The sequence below is a fragment of the Oncorhynchus nerka genome, linkage group LG24 (assembly GCF_034236695.1).
Source record: "Oncorhynchus nerka isolate Pitt River linkage group LG24, Oner_Uvic_2.0, whole genome shotgun sequence".
NCBI classification, from domain to species: Eukaryota; Metazoa; Chordata; class Actinopteri; order Salmoniformes; family Salmonidae; genus Oncorhynchus; species Oncorhynchus nerka.
The window spans coordinates 13,523,064-13,541,525 of NC_088419.1; the positions used below are offsets into that span (position 1 = coordinate 13,523,064).

The following is an 18,462-nucleotide window of genomic DNA, read 5'->3' on the forward strand; positions in this document are numbered from 1 at the left end:
CATAGACCATCAAACCATTTCTCCTGCATTTTATATTGAAAGGCAACACTTTTTGTTGCTATAAATTGGGTGATAAGTGGCGTGCAACTAGTTTTTCATCACACAAAATAAAGTAATGCAAAACATTAGTCCGAAAATGGCTTTGTTTTCATCCGATGACAACAGAAGTGCAACAATATTTGGCTAGCAGACAAACAAACGTTTAACTTAGACACAATGAAAAAGCAAGGTATTTTTTACAAAGACAATGCATGGCTATTAGATTTCTTATGTTTACCATAGAAAGCTAGCCAGCTACATTTCCTAATGTTTTGCCAAAACGACCAGCTAAAAGTAACCATTATTCCCCACTGCCATCAGTCGGCTTGCTGTCTGCTGATCAAATGCTGTTCTTGAATGCAGGAATTTGATTGGTCTGAAGGCCAGAGGAAAGATTTCTCTTCCGAGTGGAGATGTGCAACTGAAGCACAAAATTTGTCTGACGTCGAGCAGAAATTAGATCTTTTTACAAAACACAGCAATGTTTTTCTTATCTTTTTCTTTCAGAGTGAAAAATGCAGAATTCATATCTAAACATTTTCATGACTACTCACTCCTACAACTTGTTGTTAGTGAAATGTTCTATTCAAACTAACCATAAATAAAATTCTATAAGAAATTTAGGCAAAAGGGAAGACTTCAAGAAATTGCTGTTTATACCAGGGATCTCAATCTCAATTCCCAGAAAGCTTTGCTCATGCCTAAATTATTTTCTGGATGCCTGTCCAAGTTCGTAACTAGTTTAGGACAAAATTATCCTCTTGGGTGCAAAGATCAGCACATCTCCAGGAGTTGAAATAGAGACCCCTTGGATGTTGATCCAGTATCTGATGGGTTTTTCCTTCCTTCAAGGACTCCGCATCGACAGACGACATGTGGTAACACAACCCCTACCACTAACACAGCACAGAGTTTACAAACCTCTACCCCCAAGAATCACAGCAGCTCCATTCAGCAGCTTGTCTCCCCACCATTCTGAGCGTTCCATTTGTAAGAAGGGAATATGATGGGAGGAGGAGGAGGAGATGCGCACACACACCCCTACACCCCAGATAGAGCAGCACCAGTCAGCTCTGGAGTTCAGGATCCCCTCCATTTTTGTCTCACCTTTATTTTCAATCCCACCCTTAACCTGTTGGGACTCTGTAGTTATGTTTTAGGTTTTCTTTTCTTTTTTTAATCAGTTAAAACAACTATTTTGGGCTGTAATTTCCTTGTTTGTATATTTCTGTTTTGGTGAAGTGCAATTGTCCTGTACAAAGCCTGTATTTAATACAGCTTGAGTTAAAGTTAAAAGAAGAAAAAAAACCTTTATACACTATCAGCCCTTTTCCTGCTCTTCTGGAGTTCCAACAAATGTCTATTCAGTGAATATTACTGTTTGTCCTCCAGGTGATATTATCCTCTTGCTCTTTTTCATTTTTTTTGTTTGTCTTTGCTCTTTAAGAAACGGGTAAATTGTATAGGTTCACAGCACAGTAAGCTCTCTAAACCATAAATTCTAATATCTACATTTCTTTTGTTTTGTATTTTAAAAAATCTACGTAGTGTAGTAACTATGGTACTACAGTCTTTCATTGTGTGTTCTGTCTTTTGGGGGCTATTCTTGTTCATCACCTGTAAACAACGCAACAAAGCAGTTCCTAAATTTGTAAGTCGCTCTGGATAAGAGCGTCTGCTAAATGACTTAAATGTAAATGTAATGTAAATGGAAAAAGGTCCCTCCATCTCTGTTGAATCCCGATAAGAAAATACCTCGGTGGGTAACAGATAATCCTGCCTGTCTGTTTTAGGCAGTATTATCTAGTGCAAGGAGTATCCGGCCTGAAGTGGTGAAGGAGAGGTGTAGGCAACAGTAACAGGATCATGTGTGTGTGTGTGTGTGTGTGTGTGTGTGTGTGTGTGTGTGTGTGTGTGTGTGTGTGTGTGTGTGTGTGTGTGTGTGTGTGTGTGTGTGTGTGTGTGTGTGTGTGTGTGTGTGTGTGTGTGTGAATTAAACACAATGTGCAAAACAATAAGGTCAAAACATACAGTGAGCTCCAAAAATATTGGGACAGTGACACATTTTTGGTTGTTTTGGCCCTGTACCGCAGCACTTTAGATTTTAAATTATACAATGACTATGAGGTTAAAGTGCAGACTGTCATATTTAATATGAGGGTATTTTTACCCATTTCGGGTGAACAGTTTAGATTTTTTGTTGTTGTTGTATACAGTCCCCCAAAAGTATCGGAACAAATTCACTTATGTTTTTACATTTTTTAAATTGAACCTTTATTTAATTAGGCAAGTCAGTTAAGAACAAATTCTTATTTACAATGACAGCCTACCCCGGCCAAACCCTAACGACGCTGAGCCAATTGTGCGCCGCCCTATGGGACTCCCAATCACGGCCGGTTGTGATACAGCCTGCAATCAAAGCAGGGTCTGTAGTGCCTTAGACCGCTGCACCATTCATTTCTATTGTGCAAAAAATCATCTGAAACACAACCTAAAAAACAGCAAATGCATCCAACAAGTTTGTAGAGTCACAAGCTCTATGTGATCATTGTGTACTAGGAACATTTGGTCCCCTAAAATGGGGGGATCATGTACAAAAAAGTGCTGTAATTTCTAAACGGTTCACCCGATATGGATCACAATATCCTTCAATTAAAGCTGCCAAAACAACAACACAATTGTCACTGTCCCTAAACTTGTGGAGGTCACTGGATGTGTTTGAGGGACACATCAGTGTTTCAGATACTCTGTTCATATTGTAGAATGAGACAACCTTCTAGCAGTCAAACAAACACAGTTTTGGTTGGTTGGTTGTTCTGTTACCTGAGTTCCATATGGCGTCTTTGACACAACTTCTGGAGCCATCCAGTACGGTGTTCCAACCAAGGACTTCCTTTTGGGGATGTCTTTGCTGATCTGAGCACAGAATCCAAAGTCTGACAGCTTGATCTAGGAAAATAATACAATAAAAAAATACAAAATAAATGAATAAAAGGCCATCAAAATTATTGGATACATTACAAATGACTGAAAGGGCCAAATTCCAACATGCTCATCTTAGCTTTAAATTTAGCTTTAGCTTGAACTTTATGCCATTGATATCAATACAATTTGCATTATCACAATTTAAGATTTGGTCTTCAGTGATTGAGAGTTCTAGAGGTTTATCTGTAGGGGTGGGTTGGTAATTAGGGGATGGATAGGTAGAGGTGCTGGGTAAGGGCTTTTGGAAACGGTTTCTGCCCTAATTTTGTTAGTTCAAACCCGGCCACTCCTGCCTCCAGGAGTGCATACAGTTAGCTAGCGCAATATTTTGTAAGGTGTTCTGAGGATAGAGACCGGGTATAAATTATTTCTGGATGTGGCCGCACTTACCCTCCCATCCAGCGTGAGCAGTATAGAGTCACTCTTGATGTCACGGTGGATAACTCCCTGGGAATGGAGATAGGCTAACGCCTGTAGCACAGCCTCGCACACGGTGGCTATCTGCTCTTCATTCAGCCTGGTATGAAATGACATGCAACTTAAACTTGTTATCCAACATTCTAGTCAGCCTTTGATATAAAATTGTAGTTTTTTGTCTTTGACACAACATCCATCAGGTTAATCATGTTAGCATTAGCATCATGTGAATCGTTCTCTCCTTTTGTTATGTCAGATCAACATTGTACTGTTCTCCAGTGGACCAAAACGTAGTAGGGAATTACAGAGGAATCTTGTTGCAACACGTGCCAACTTGTGTTATTGTTAGACCCTCCTTTATTTTGGCAATTATAACAATTACATTTCTCCTTTAACACAAAAGAAAGTATGCAGGAGTAGGTGGCAATACAGTTACTTGACATAACTTCTTGACCAAATGGGATTTTCCCAAAGCAAACTATTACTCATCTCATTCTACCCAAAGGGTTTGGTTTGTGTATATTGTCATGGCATTCTGAAAATTATTATTAATATATATAATATGATTAATGAACATCACTGTTGCTAGGAAGTATTCTGTGTTTTAAGCTTCACAACATTGCTCCTCTTATTGACAGACCCTTTACCTGGTTTCAGACACGACGTTGGTTAGAGCGCCACCCTGCAGGTACTCCATGATAACCCACAGCTCCTCTTCCACCAGGGCACTCCTGTACATCTCCACAACGTTGTTGTGCCGGTAGTCCCTCATGATCACCACCTATGGTTACAAATGTACATGACAAGAGTTGCTTAGAGGGCTATTATGTCTATACAGTTGAAGTCGGAACATTACAAACACCTTAGCCAAATACATTTAAACTCAGTTTTTCACAATTCCTGACATTTAATACTAGTAAAAATTCCCTGTATTAGATCAGTTAGGATCACCACTTTATTTTAAGAATGTGATGAATAATAGATGAGAGAATGATTTATTTCAGCTTTTATTTCTTTCATCGCATTCCCAGTGGGTTAGAAGTTTACATACACTCAGTTAGTATTTGGTAGCATTGCCTTTAAATTGTTTAACTTGGGTCAAACGTTTCAGGTATCCTTCCACAACCTTCACACAATAAGTTGGGTGAATTTTGGCCCATTCCTCCTGACAGAGCTGGTGTAACTGAGTCAGGTTTATAGGCCTCCTTGCTCGCACACACTTTTTCAGTTCTGCCAACAGATTTTCTATAGGAAAGAGGTCAGGCCTTTGTGATGGCCACTCCAATACCTTGACTTTGTTGTCCTTATGCCATTTTGCCGCAACTTTGGAAGTATGCTTGGTGTCATTGTCCATTTGGAAGACCCATTTGCGACCAAGCTTTAACTTCCTGACTGATGTCTTGAGATGTTGCTTCAATATTTCCACATAATTTTCCTCCTCATGATGCCATCTATTTTGTGAGGTGCACCAGTCCCTCCTGCAGCAAAGCACCCCCACAACATGATGCTGCCACCCCCGTGCTTCATGGTTGGGATGATGTTCTTTGGCTTGCAAGCCTCCCCCTTTTTCCTCCAAACATAACAATGGTCATTATGGCCAAAATGTTCTATTTTTGTTTCATCAGACCAGAAAACATTTCTCCAAAAAGTATGATCTTTGTCCCCATGTGCTGTTGCAAACCGTAGTCTGGCTTTTTTATGGCAGTTTTGCGACAGTGGCTTCTTCCTTGCTGAGCTTTACTGTGGATATGGATACTTTTGTAACTGTTTCCTCCAGCATCTTCACAAGGTCCTTTGCTGTAGTTCTGGGATTGATTTGCACTTTTCGCATCAAAGTACATTAATCTCTAGGAGACAGAACGCGTCTACTTCCTGAGTTGTATGACAGCTGCGTGGTCCCATGGTGTTTATACTTGCATACTATTGTTTGTACAGATGAATGTGGTACCTTCAGGCGTTTGGAAAATGCTGAACCAGACTTGTGGAGGTCTACATTTTTTTTCTGAGGTCTTGGCTGATTTCTCTTGATTTTCCCATGATGTCAAGCAAAGAGGCACTGAGTTTGAAGGTAGGCCTTGAAATACATCCACAGGTACACCTCCAATTGACTCAAATTATGTCAATTAGCTTTAAAGGCACAGTCAACTTAGTGTAGGTCAACTTCTGACCCACTGGAATTGTGATACAGTGAATTATAAGTGAAATAATCTGTCTGTAAACAATTGTTGGAAAAATGACTTGTATCATGCACAAAGTGGATGTCCTAACCGACTTGCCAAAACTATAGTTTGTTAAGAAGAAATTTGTGGAGTGGTTGAAAAATGAGGCTTGCAACCTGAAGAACACCATCCCAGTCGTGAAGCACTGGGGTGGCAGCATCATGTTGTGGGGCGGCTTTGCTGAATGAGGGACTGGTGCGCTTAACAAAATAGATGGCATCAGGAGGGAGGAAAATTACGTGGATATATTGAAGCAAGATCTGAAGATGTCAGTCAGGAAGTTAAAGCTTAGTCGCAAATGGGTCTTCCAAATGGACAATGGCCCCAAGCATACTTCCAAAGTTGTGGCAAAATGGCTTAAGGACAACAAAGTCAAGGTATTGGAGTGGCCAACACAAAGGTCTGACCTCAATCCTGTAGAAAATTTGTTGGCAGAACTGAAAAAGCATGTGCGAGCAAGGAGGCCTACAAACCTGACTCAGTTACACCAGCTCTGTCAGGAGGAATGGGCCAAAATTCACTCAACTTATTGTGGGAAGCTTGTGGAAGGCTACCCGAAACGTTTCACCCAAGTGAAACAATTTAAAGGCAATGCTACCAAATACTAATTGAGTGTATGTAAACTTCTGACCCATTGGGAATGTGATGAAAGAAATAAAAGCTGAAATAAATAATTCTCTCTTCTATTATTCTGACATTTCACATTCTTAAAACAAAGTGGTGATCCTAAATAACCTAAGACAGTGAATTTTTACTAGGATTAAATGTCAGGAATTGTGAAAAACTGAGTTTAAATGTATTTGGCTAAGGTGTATATAAACTTCCGACTTCAACTGTAAGTAATCTATCCATTTAGATAGGCAATCTATCCATGTAGATAAGCAATCTTGACAGACAGATGATATCTAAAGGTAGCTTTTCAAGCTCATTGGGAGAAAGTCCGTGTCTATCTACCTTTCAGACTAGACATGCATTTATTCATTGAACAGAATGCTCAAATTCCAAGAAACTGTTGTGTAGTGAGTTTTACATGTCATTAAGTGCAACTCACGATACAATAAAGTCCTCTGTTCTGTCCTAAACCATTAATGGAGGCATGCTGTTTCATATCTTGTTTTAGTCCTTCAGGCCAGATAGGAACCCACAACCTAATGATGTACTAACATAGTTTAGCCTTTCTTACAGTCCAATTCTGACCGTTTACCTCCCATTAACATACTGCATACCTCGTTAAAGAGCAGCTCTCTGCGCTGCTGCTTACGGAGATCCATCATCTTCACCGCCACCTGCCGACCGCTATGCCTCTCGCGGGCAATGCACACGACCCCCGTGGAGCCCTCCCCGATCTTCACAAAGTTCTCCAGGGAGGTGCGCGGGTCTCCCTTGTCCACTACCATCTGCAGGGCCGCCTTGAACTGCTCATGGGTCACTTTGGCCGGCTCAGACTCTGGCCCGAGCTTGGGCTGTTGCTGCTGGGCCGTTCCTGTTGAGCTGGTGGCCGGGGAGCCCGTGGGAGAAGGCCGGGGCTGGAATGGGCTGTCCTGTTTGGGGAGTAGGGGCATGGTAGCCCCCTGAACTATGGGTGATAACAATCCAATGGTGTAGCTGGAGGAGGAGCGTGAGGGTCTGTGGGTTCGCCCTCGGCCTGCGATCAGGCTGCTGGTGCCATTGGGTAAGGACATGGCCGAGGGCCCTAATGAATTCATCTGGGAGATGACAGGAAAGATATTTTAGCATCGACAGACTAGAATTACAGGTGATCTGCAATGACAGGTGTAGGCAACTCCAGTCTTGACCAGACCACAATGTTTCCTTCCAACAAGACACAGCGTCAACATATCAATGCTAAATGGAAACGGAAGAGGCTTACCTTCAGGTCACAGGACGAGTGGGGTCTCTGAGGAGAAGTATCCTTGGAGGAAGTCAGAAGGTCCGGCAGGTGATTGACCCCAGGCTTGACCCTCATGTTGACCTGCTGCTGCGTCTGCAGGGTCTGCAGGTTATAGCAGGATGCCGGCCTCTGATTGGCTACCTTGCCCTTTTGCGGCATCCCCATCTGTTGTCCCGGCCGATTTATAAGTCCGGACCATTCGCTACGTGTATAATGACCTGTGCCGCCTCCTCTAGGGGGCGTGGGGACTGGCCCCTTCGGCAGAGGTGCAGGTTTATCCCCAGCTGTCGTGCTCATCTCATGCGTCGACTTTGCCCGAGGCAGTACCCCATTGGGCTGGAGGGTGGATGTTTTCCTAAGAGCCAGTTTGGGGCTGCCGTTCTCGCTTTGTACCTGCCAGTAGCTGTTACCGCCGTTATGACGCTTCTCTTGGTCCAGCTCCTCATACTGATACGTGTCCCCTTCGACGAGCTCGCCCAGACGCCCCATGGAGCGTGCCCGTTGCCGCGCCGAAGGACTGCTCTTCCGGAGCGAGTTGGAACTGGTGACGGTAAGACGAGTCATCTCTGAGATGACGTGGGAGATGTAGTCTCCGTGTCCTATGAAACTCCCCCTACAAATGGTCTGAAAGGGAGAAATTGGACATGAACAAAAACAGTCAATATTGGTTCTGGAACATGGTAGGCACAACCAGGGCCCTATTTCATGTTCTGGCTGATAATTAGAAATTATATAAATTGTTAATATTCTCTTTAGAAGCGCTGTGTAAAAAAGCGACCTATACTGATTTTATCCATTCCTATCCCTCTCTGTGCAAAACAGATTTGCCTCAGGTCAGAGGTCAGGGATATTTCAACCTCTCCTACAGTACACAAAGTGTTCTTACCACTGGTCTCGCCCAGAGGTCATAGTTCAACTCTCAGGCCCCAGATTTCAAAATACTAACTAACTGCAAAGACAGACCACTTAGGGAGCGGTCTAAATTTATGCAATTGTTACCCGGAGGAAAATGGGGGAGGGTCAACCTTTTTTTATTTCAATCATAATATCTCAATTATAATATCTCAATGTATGCATGATGCTGCCCCTCATCCCTGATTCGCTGCTGGGTGCTCAATGTCAAGTGTGCCTAGTGTAGTCTTAATTAAATTATTCATAACCTATACTATAGGCTATATGAAGAGCATGCTGGGAGAAGCACAGGGCAAAGCTATGTTTCTAAGAAAATGAACTTCCTTACCAAGTTTTTGCGCTGCTGAGATGGTGTACATAAAACTAGGCTACACTGCATTAGACACTGCCATGGATAGGCATTCCCAGTCTTTGGCCCTGGCCTGCCCTGCTCTTGCTGATGTAGACCCTATTGTGCTGCCTAATCAATGACTGTGCTGTGTACAGTGGCACTTCAGGAGGCAAGTCAAAGGCTTCTTCCAAAAATTATTGTCTTATTTTGTCCAAAAAAAAGCATTATCTCTGCATGCGGACTAGGCCTACTGATGTCCTGTCCAGTTTGAGAGGGAGAGTGTGAAGATGAGAAGGAGGACCGGAGGTAAGTTTGCTACTGCTATAATTGATTTAAATAAAATCATTATGTTTCATTACCCATAATGAAGCTATTTATCAGAGTTATTGGCCTCACAATAAGCCATATTTCAGTCATTTACTTAACTTACATTACTATGAAGCGGCAACCGCAAAGATGCACAGCGCACGGGTGCTGAAAGTAGGCTAATTCGAGAAGGCCTAATTCATTTAAACACTTTTCATTTCAATTTTACTTTAGGCTACTAACAACGAGGGCTTTGTGTCAGAGCCTATTTCTTCCTATTGCAGAAATAAGAGGTATGCCTACCTGTTTGACAGACTAAATTATAGTCTACTATCCATAGATTTTGTCAGGCAATTCCTTCAGTCACTGTGCATATCCCAGTGTCAGTGAAGGGCTTGGTGTGTTAAGTTAAAACCAGGGCTCGAATTGTAATAATTGTATTATTATTTGGGGTACAGGGGAGATTCACTTGTTTTTTTTAAGCGTTCAGGGAGGGTCGGGTAAGAAATATATTTCACTGAAGGGGGGGGCATCCATTTTCATTTCACTGAAGGGGAGCATCCATTTTCATTCCACTGAAGGGGGGCATCCATTTTCATTTCACTGAAGGGGGGCATCCATTTTCATTTCACTGAAGGGGGCATCCATTTTCATTTCACTGAAGGGGGGCATCCATTTTCATTTCACTGAAGGGGGGGGGGGGGCATCCATTTTCATTTCACAGAAGGCCATTTTTCTTTAGGTATCCCTCATTATAAATAAGGTACAGTCCCTTAGTCAATGACAGGAATGATCTTTCTAATGAACAGCAGAGAGAGCGAGAAAGTAGGAGAGAAAAATAAAGAGGGAGAGAGATGATGATGATGATGGGTTAGCTATCAGGGTCAGGAGCATGTTCTTGACAGCCTCTCGGCTAATGAATTACTAGGCATGACTGAACACTGCTCGTGTTAAAAGTCTGTGCGACAGTTTAGTGCAAAATTAACTTCAAGAGTATCACCATTATCTCTTCTTTGAATCCCCTCCTCGAGTATATCAATAGACATCCAGTCTGCACGTAAAAATCCAGTTGGCAGAGCCCGTGGTCTAGTGGTAACTCTCCTGGTGTAGACACATGTATAATCCTCTCCCTAACGGAGACCGGGGTTCAATTCCCACTCCTAACCCTTCAATCTGTTTTCCCCCACCCTCCTGTATCCCCTCTGATTTACTCCCTCGCTAAATAAAACGTGTGAAAATACCCTAAGTATATATTTAAAAGGAAGAATTCCAGTCTGAAATGGAGTGTTTTATAAACTAACAATATATAGGCGGTCTAAGAGTGTGACACTGTATCTCGGAAACTATTTTCATTGCTCCTGTTGTGTACCTTGAAACCAGGTCAGGCCTAAATGGTGCGTGAAAATAGAGCCCTGTGTGTAAACAATTGCACCCAACACAAAGCTTGATAAAAGTGCCTTGAGATTGCTGGGAATGGTTCCATAAACAAATGAGGGCAAATAGAAGGTAAGAACAAAGGTTGGTTACGGTAGGCCTAAACTGTGCTCTACTGGTCAATGATGTGTGTGTGGTCATGGTAGTTAAAAAAAAAAAAGAAAGTTAAACATATCTGTGCAGTATTACACAATGAATCAAGTTTTTGAGTTTTGACAGTATATTGGTTTAGTTAGTCACAAACAAGTTTCACTTAGTTTGAATGCACAGATTATTTTTTTTGCAAGAATACGTTCATTAGTGAGTTACGTTAAGTGTAGGACTGACACAAAATCAGTTTGTGTGTTGTTGAGTTAAAAGGGCTCCTTGATTAATTTACATGCTGCAAGTATTGGTACTTACCTACTATCTATTAACTTAATTTCATCTCATTACATTATTTGCTATATTCAATCTGTTCAATACCAATATCCCCCTAAAGCATGTTTGTGTATACACCATTCTAGTATACCATCCTGTTTGCAATGATTGAACAGATCAACTTTCACATTTTGAACATACCCATAACAATTGTATTCTTTTCTTGAGGGACTTTTTAGGTGTGAGGTTACTTTTTAAACACAAGGACAATGTATCAATCAAAACGTGCAGTAAAAAGGGTAATTTGTGCCAATACATGGGGAAGTGGTGAGGATACAACAGGCACATGAGGTAACCAACCTTTATCCTCAGGGTTTTTCTCACAGGTTTCTGTTGTTGTTGCCATTTACGTTAACGCACCATGGATGACATGTCCGTGTGTCATGCAAGGTGTAAACTAAGATAAGATTCTCTTTTTGTCACAGGATTAAATATGACCTAAAAGATCAACATACTGACATAGGGAGAATGTTGTCTCGAAAGAGTATCACAAAAAAGTTAGTTCATTAAAGCGCTTTACCAAACACTTCCTCTAACTGTGTACTAAAAAAACAAATAAACCCGTCATTCAGTATGTCCTATTCATGTCCTGGTGTCACTAAAACAGGTGTGTATTTTTACCAACACTTTCATATACAGCACGTATAAAGACACACAGGTGTTTATCTGAATCCTGTATAATAAAGTATTTGCATGAAACACATTGAATACACAGAAGCATTGTCACGCCCTGGTCTTAGTATTTTGTGTTTTCTTTATTATTTTGGTCAGGCCAGGGTGTGACATGGGTTTATTATGTGGTGTGTTTTGTCTTGGGGTTTTTGTAGGTATTGGGATTGTGGTATAGTGGGGTTGTCTAGAATAGTCTATGGCTGTCTGGAGTGGTTCTCAATCAGAGGCAGGTGTTTATCGTTGTCTCTGATTCGGAACCATATTTAGGCAGCCATATTCTTTGAGTGTTTCGTGGGTGATTTTTCCTGTCTCAGTGTTTGTTTGCACCAGATAGGCTGTTTAGGTTTTCACGTTTCTTGTTTTGTATTGTTCGTGTTTATTCTTTTATTAAACATGAATCGAAATAACCACGCTGCATTTTGGTCCTCCTCTCCTTCGACGGAAGAAAACCGTAACAAGCATGCAGATATCATGATTGTTATTTACTTGAATTGGGTGAAACTGAACATCAAATGCACAGTAGTTGACAACAGCAAATCCACTTCCGTACATTTAACTCTGAAGGTGTTTAAATGTAACACTTTCAGTGCCCATATTAGTTCCTCTGAATCCAGTGTTAAATTAACACTTTCGAGTGTTGAAAAAAGAACACTGCCTTTAGAGTTAATTTGTTAATGATAATGATAATAATAAAAATATGATAATAATAATGATAATAATAATAACGATAATAATAATGATAATAATAATGATAATAATAATGATTATAATAATGATTATAATAATAATGACAATAATGATAATAATGATACTGATAATGATAATAACGATAATGAAAATAATAATAGTGACACCGATAATAATAATAATGATAATGATGATAATAATAATGACAATAATGATACTGATAATGATAATAACGATGAAAATCATAATAGTGATACCGATAATAATAATAATGATGATGATAATAATTATGATAATGCTAATAACAACAATGATTACAATGACAGGGCCTGAGGCACCCCACTGTACCTTCTTGGGCCTGAGCTCCACATTGGTGATCCGGGACGGGTCCACCACTGGTTTTGGCCTCCTCAGGATGTCAATGACGCTCTGCCACTGGGGCGGCAGGCCCACGAAGCACCCCTGCACTGCGTCGAATGACGTGTGGACCCGATGCTCAAAGTCCTGTGGCGCCGAGATCTCCGGCCTCCGCTTCTTTTTCCGCCGGAACATGACGAGACAGCCGGTGAGGGGCGGGATGGAGGAGGGCTGGGGAAAGCAAAGGGAACCCTGTTACCACACAACGTCAACAGCTTCTCAGCCAGAGCCATTGTGGCAGTATATCAAGAACACACACACACTGACGCACACTCTCTCTTTCGGTAGTGACACGCTCAAGCAGACATGCAGGGTAAGATACCCTCTGGTACGTTGCAGTCAATGGGAAAAGACGCGTGTCACAGGGTTGATGCTTAAGTGAATACATTGCATTCAATGAGGTAAGGTAATCACAATATGGACGCATAGACAAAGCCATCACAGAAATGACACCCTCCCTCCCTCTCCATCTCTTTCTCCCTCCTCTCTCTATATTTCTTTCTCTCTCTCTCACTCCCACCTCTCTCTCTCCCACCTCTCTCTCCCACCTCTTTCGCCCTTCTCTCACTCCCACCTCTCTCTCTCCCACCTCTCTCTCTCCCACCTCTCTCTCCCCTCTCTCACTCCCACCTCACTCGCCCTTCTCTTTCTCCCACCTCTCTCTCTCCCACCTCTCTCACTCCCACCTCTCTCGCCCTTCTCTCACTCCCACCTCTCTCGCCCTTCTCTCACTCCCACCTCTCTCTCTCCCACCTCTCTCTCACTCCCACCTCTCTCTCCCCTCTCTCACTCCCACCTCTCTCCTGCCTCTCTCTCTCCCACCTCTCTCACCCTCTCTCACTCCCACCTCGCTTGCCCACCTCACTCGCTCTTCTCTCTCGCGCACCTCTTATTGGTATGGTAAACGTGTTAACATTGCCAAAGTGAAATAGATAATAAACAAAAGTGAAATAAACAAGAAAAAAATGTACATTAAACATTACACTCACAAAAGTTCCAAAAGAATAAAGACATTTCAAATGTCATATGATGTGCAAATAGTTCAAGTTAAACAGGGAAAATAAATAAACATAAATAGGGCCAAATAGCATTCTAGTTGGCTTTGTTTTTGGATGATTATTTTCAATGTTTCAAGTAATTATCTTTTTGATTTCTCTTGATTTGGTTGGGTGGAATTGTGTTGCTGTCCTGTGGGGTCTGTTTGTGTTTGTGAACAGAGCCCCAGGACCAGCTTGTTCGGGGACCCTTCTCCAGGTTCATCTCTCTGTAGGTGATAGCTATGTTATTGGCAGGTTTGGGAATCACGTCCTTTAAGGTGGTTGTAAAATTTAACGGCTCTTTTCTGGATTTTGATAATTAGCAGGTACCGGCCTAATTCTCCTCTGCATGCATTATTTCGTGTTTTGCATTGTACATAGAGGATATTTGTGCATAATTCTGCATGCAGAGTCTCAATTTGGTATTTATCCCAATAAATTTGGTATTTATTTTGTGAATTCTTGGTTGGTGAGCGGACCCCAAACCTCACAAACAGAAAGGACAATGGGTTCTATAACTGATTCAAGTAGCCAGATCCTATTTGGTATGTGGAATGTTATGTTCCTTTTGATGGCATAGAAGGCCCTTCTTGCCTTGTCTCTCAGATCACTCACAGCTTTGTGGAAGTTACCTGTGGCGCTGATGTTTAGGCCAGGGTATGTATTGTTCTTTGTGTGCTCTAGTGCAACGGTGTCTAGATGGAATTTATATTTGTGGTCCTGGCAACTGGACCTTTTTTGGAACACCATTATTATTGTCTTACTGAGAATTACTGTTAGGGCCCTGGTCTGACACAATCTGTGCAGAATATCTAGGTGATGTAGGCCTTCCTTGGTTAGGGACAGAAGCACCAGCTCATCAGCAAACAGCAGACATTTGAATTTAGATTCTAGTAGGGTGAGGCCGGGTGCTGCAGACTGTTCCAGTACCCTCGCCAATTTGTTGTAGATTGGGGTGATCAGTCCTTGGTTCCAAATATTGGGGAAGATGCCAGAGCTAAGGATGATGTTAAAAAGTTTAAGTATAGCCAATTGGAATTTGTGGTCTGTATAATCATTATCCTTTCATTTAGGACACCATCAACTCCACAGGCCTTTTGGGGTTGGAGGGTTTGTATTTTGTCCTGTAGTTTATTCAACGTACCTCGAGAATCCAGTGGGTTCTTGTAGTCTTTAATAGTTGATTCTAAGATTTGTATGATGTTTTTGTTTTTGCTGTTTGTTCTTTGTTATAAAAGATTGGAGAAGGGGTTTATCCATACATCTCCGTGTTGGATAGATAACCCTTCGTGTTGTTGTTTGTTAGAGTCTATGGATTGTTCAATTACATTGAGCTGATATCTGACGTGCTGTTCCTTCTTTTTCTGTAGTGTATTTCTGTATTGTTTTAGTGATTCACCATAGTGAAGGCTCAAGTTTTCTGGGTCTCTGGGTTTCGGTTGGATAGGTTTCTCAATTTATTTCATAGGTTTTTGTATTCTTTATCAAACCATTTGTCATTGTTGTTCATTTTTTTTTTTTTTATTTTTAGATTTGATAGGAAAGCTGAGAGGTCAAATATACTGTTTATGTTTTCTACTGCCAAGTTTACACCTTCACTATTAAAGTGAAACGTTTTGTTCAGGAAGTTTAGTTTTTTTGGTACGTTTACACAATACTTTCCTTAAATATAGCATTTCTTAATAGTATTCAGTTCCTTTGGATTTGATGCCTCATGATTGAGTATTGTTCTGTTCAAGTAGACTGCGATTTTGCTGGGATTTTGCTCCTCTCTCTCTCTCCCATCTCTCTCTCTCTGAGTAAAGATGTGGAGATGAAGCGAGGGTTAGGGTTAGGGTTGATTTTCCACTCTCCCACTACATGGTAGAAAGGTAGGCCTCACTTGAAGCCTGGCCTAGAGTTAATGTGCTTTTGAGTGACATCGGTAGAACAGTTGAGGCTAGAAACAAAATTCACACGGGATTGTTCAACAGATGCTTCCGATGAACGCAAGCCTACATCTGACCATGTGAAATGAACTCTTCACAGAGAACAAGGCTTTTCTTCCATAGAAAAGCATTACCTACAGCTCTCACATAAGCATGAAGCCCCTGTTGACTGTGATTGGACCGTCCTTGCAGAAAACAAATCGTGACCATATAGGGATGCCCTGTATTGAGGTTCAGCTTCCTGTGGCAAACAGAAAGTGTCTTACTTCATCTTCAACATGGTCCTTCATTCTTTCCCTGCAGTTACACAAAAACACTGTCTTCCATCCTCTATAGAACGGTCATTTCTGAAGAACGTACAGACTTGAAAGGGGACCGTTAAAGAGTGTCCCCAGTAGGCTGTACATTGAATTTCAGCTTGCTGTGATTACAGGAAGTGACTTAATTGGGGGTCATAGGGGTCACATATTTTACATATTTGGGATTGGGGGACTCGGCATATAAAATGTAAATTCAATCGACCCAAAAGCGTTTTTGACAGGCAGACAGACAGATTCAAGTTTCAAGTCAATCTAAAAAAATGTGGGCCTCCCGGGTGGTGCAGTGGTTAAGGGCGCTGTACTGCAGCGCCAGCTGTGCCATCAGAGACTCTGGGTTCGCGCCCAGGCTCTGTCGTAACTGGCCGCGACGCACAATTGGCCTAGCGTCGTCCGGGTTAGGGAGGGCTTGGTCGGTAGGGATGTCCTTGTCTCATCGCGCACCAGCGACTCCTGTGGCGGGACGGGCGCAGTGCGCGCTAACCAAGGTTGCCAGGTACACGGTGCTTCCTCCGGCACATTGCCGCTGCTGATCCAGTTTCAACTGTTCTGCCTGCGGCTATGGGACCCTGACCTGTTCACCGGACGTGCTACGCTAGGCCAGACCTGCTGTTTTCAACTCTCTAGAGACAGCAGGAGCAGTACACTCTTAATGATCGGCTATGAAAAGACAACTGACATTTACTCCTGAGGTGCTGACTTGCTGCACCCTCGACAACTACTGTGATTATTATTATTTGACTATGCTGGTCATTTATGAACATTTGAACATTTTGGCCATGTTCTGTTATAATCTCCACCCGGCACAGCCAGAAGAGGACTGGCCCCTCATAGCCTGGTTCCTCTCTAGGTTTCTTCCTAGGCCTTTCTAGGGAGTTTTTCCTAGCCACCGTGCTTCTACACCTGCATTGCTTGCTGTTTGGGGTTTTAGGCTGGGTTTCTGTACAGCACTTTGAGACAGAAGTGCTATATAAATAAATTTGATTTACAGGGAAATGCTTACTTAGGAGCCCTATCCAAACAATGCAGAGTTAAAAAGTAACAAAAATGTGCCCAAAAAATGTTAAGGAAATAGTAACACAATAAAATAACAAAAAAATATACAAGGAGTACCAGTACTAAGTCAATATGCAGGGGTACAAGGCAGTTGAGGTAATTGATATATGTACATGTAGGTAGGGGTAAAAGTGACTAGGTAATCAGGGTAGATAATAAACAGAGTAGAAGCAGCATGTGTGAGGAGTGTGAAAGGTGTCTGTGTGTAGCATCAATATCCGTCCAGCCGCCTGCCCGTTTGTCAGTGAGAGAGAGAAGGAGGGATGTGGGAGTGAGGAGGGGGAGAGAGAGAAGGGGGTGAGGGACAGGGAGGGAGGGAGGGGAGAGAGAGTCAACAGAGGTAGGGAAATAAAGAGGGATAGAGAATGGAGGGGGGAGAAGGGAGATAAAGAAGGGGAGAGTGAGGGAAGGGGAGAGAGAGGACAGAGAGAGAGAGATGAGGTCGAGGGAGGGTAAGAAGGAGGGAGAGAGAATAGGGGGAGTTAGGGAGGGGGAGAGAGGGGAGGGAGTAAAAGAAGGGGGAGGGAGGGAGAGAGAGAGAAGAGAATAAGGGGGGATAAAGAGGAGGTAGAGAGTGAGAGAGACATGAGATAAACAAGAAAAAAGGCACCCAAAAGTTTTTGGGGCCAGTGCTACAGAGGGCTATATCGGTCCATTGAAACAGAGCTAGTAAAGGCTCAGTACAATACCTTTGTGATAAAAACATAAATACATAACATTACATTAAAAAATATATATATTCCAATTTTTCAGGGGGTGCTGCAGCACACCGTTTTCTCCCTCGCTCTGTCGGGCCACACCTCCCCTTATTAATTTGAAAAAGATTTCGAGACTATACAGTGTTTGTTTACATTTACATTGTTTACAAATAATGGAGTAAAACAAGTTTAAATGTTGGGTTCTTCCATATTGTAGTCCAAAACTGTATGTAAAAACTGCAGATTGCCCCTTTAAGGATTAGGAGGGAAAATATAAACTGACCTTAGATCAGTTTATAGGGTCAACTTCCCAACTCTATCTCCTTCTGTTAGCACAACGATAATGGTCCCGTTTAAGCCATTACTACACTACATAATCAGTCACCCACCACAGCATTACTACACATGCTATTGTTAGCTGTCTGTCACTTTCTGCACTAAGAAGCACTGCTAGGACGGGCACCTGAGCGTGATTGTTCTGTTAGGGTTTCAAGGCCGTTTTCCCCAGACCCAGATTAAGCTGTTTCCTGGACTAAAAAGCACTTCCATAGGATATTCTCCACTGAGAGTGTTTTTTAGCCTAGGAGTTAGGGTTTCAAGGCCGTTTTCCCCAGACCCAGATTAAGCTGGTTCCTGGACTAAAAAGCACTTCCATAGGATATTCTCCACTGAGAGTGTTTTTTAGCCTAGGAGTTA

The 18,462-nt window shown here is 42.2% G+C and overlaps 1 protein-coding gene across 2 annotated transcripts in view; it reads right to left on the reverse strand.

Annotated features, from left to right (window-relative positions):
* Positions 1 to 18,462, reverse strand: part of LOC115107540 (serine/threonine-protein kinase PAK 6-like) — a 47,072-nt gene that overhangs the window by 4,434 nt on the left and 24,176 nt on the right. For both annotated transcript variants that reach the window (XM_029630929.2, XM_065008639.1), the window contains exons 3-8: positions 12,662 to 12,901; positions 7,531 to 8,175; positions 6,887 to 7,366; positions 4,089 to 4,222; positions 3,415 to 3,541; positions 2,863 to 2,988 (exon numbers count right to left, since the gene is read on the reverse strand). In XM_029630929.2, coding sequence (XP_029486789.1) covers positions 2,863 to 2,988; positions 3,415 to 3,541; positions 4,089 to 4,222; positions 6,887 to 7,366; positions 7,531 to 8,175; positions 12,662 to 12,865 — 1,716 coding nt within the window. In that variant the 5' untranslated portion in view covers positions 12,866 to 12,901. The remainder of the gene's footprint in view (positions 1 to 2,862; positions 2,989 to 3,414; positions 3,542 to 4,088; positions 4,223 to 6,886; positions 7,367 to 7,530; positions 8,176 to 12,661; positions 12,902 to 18,462) is intronic.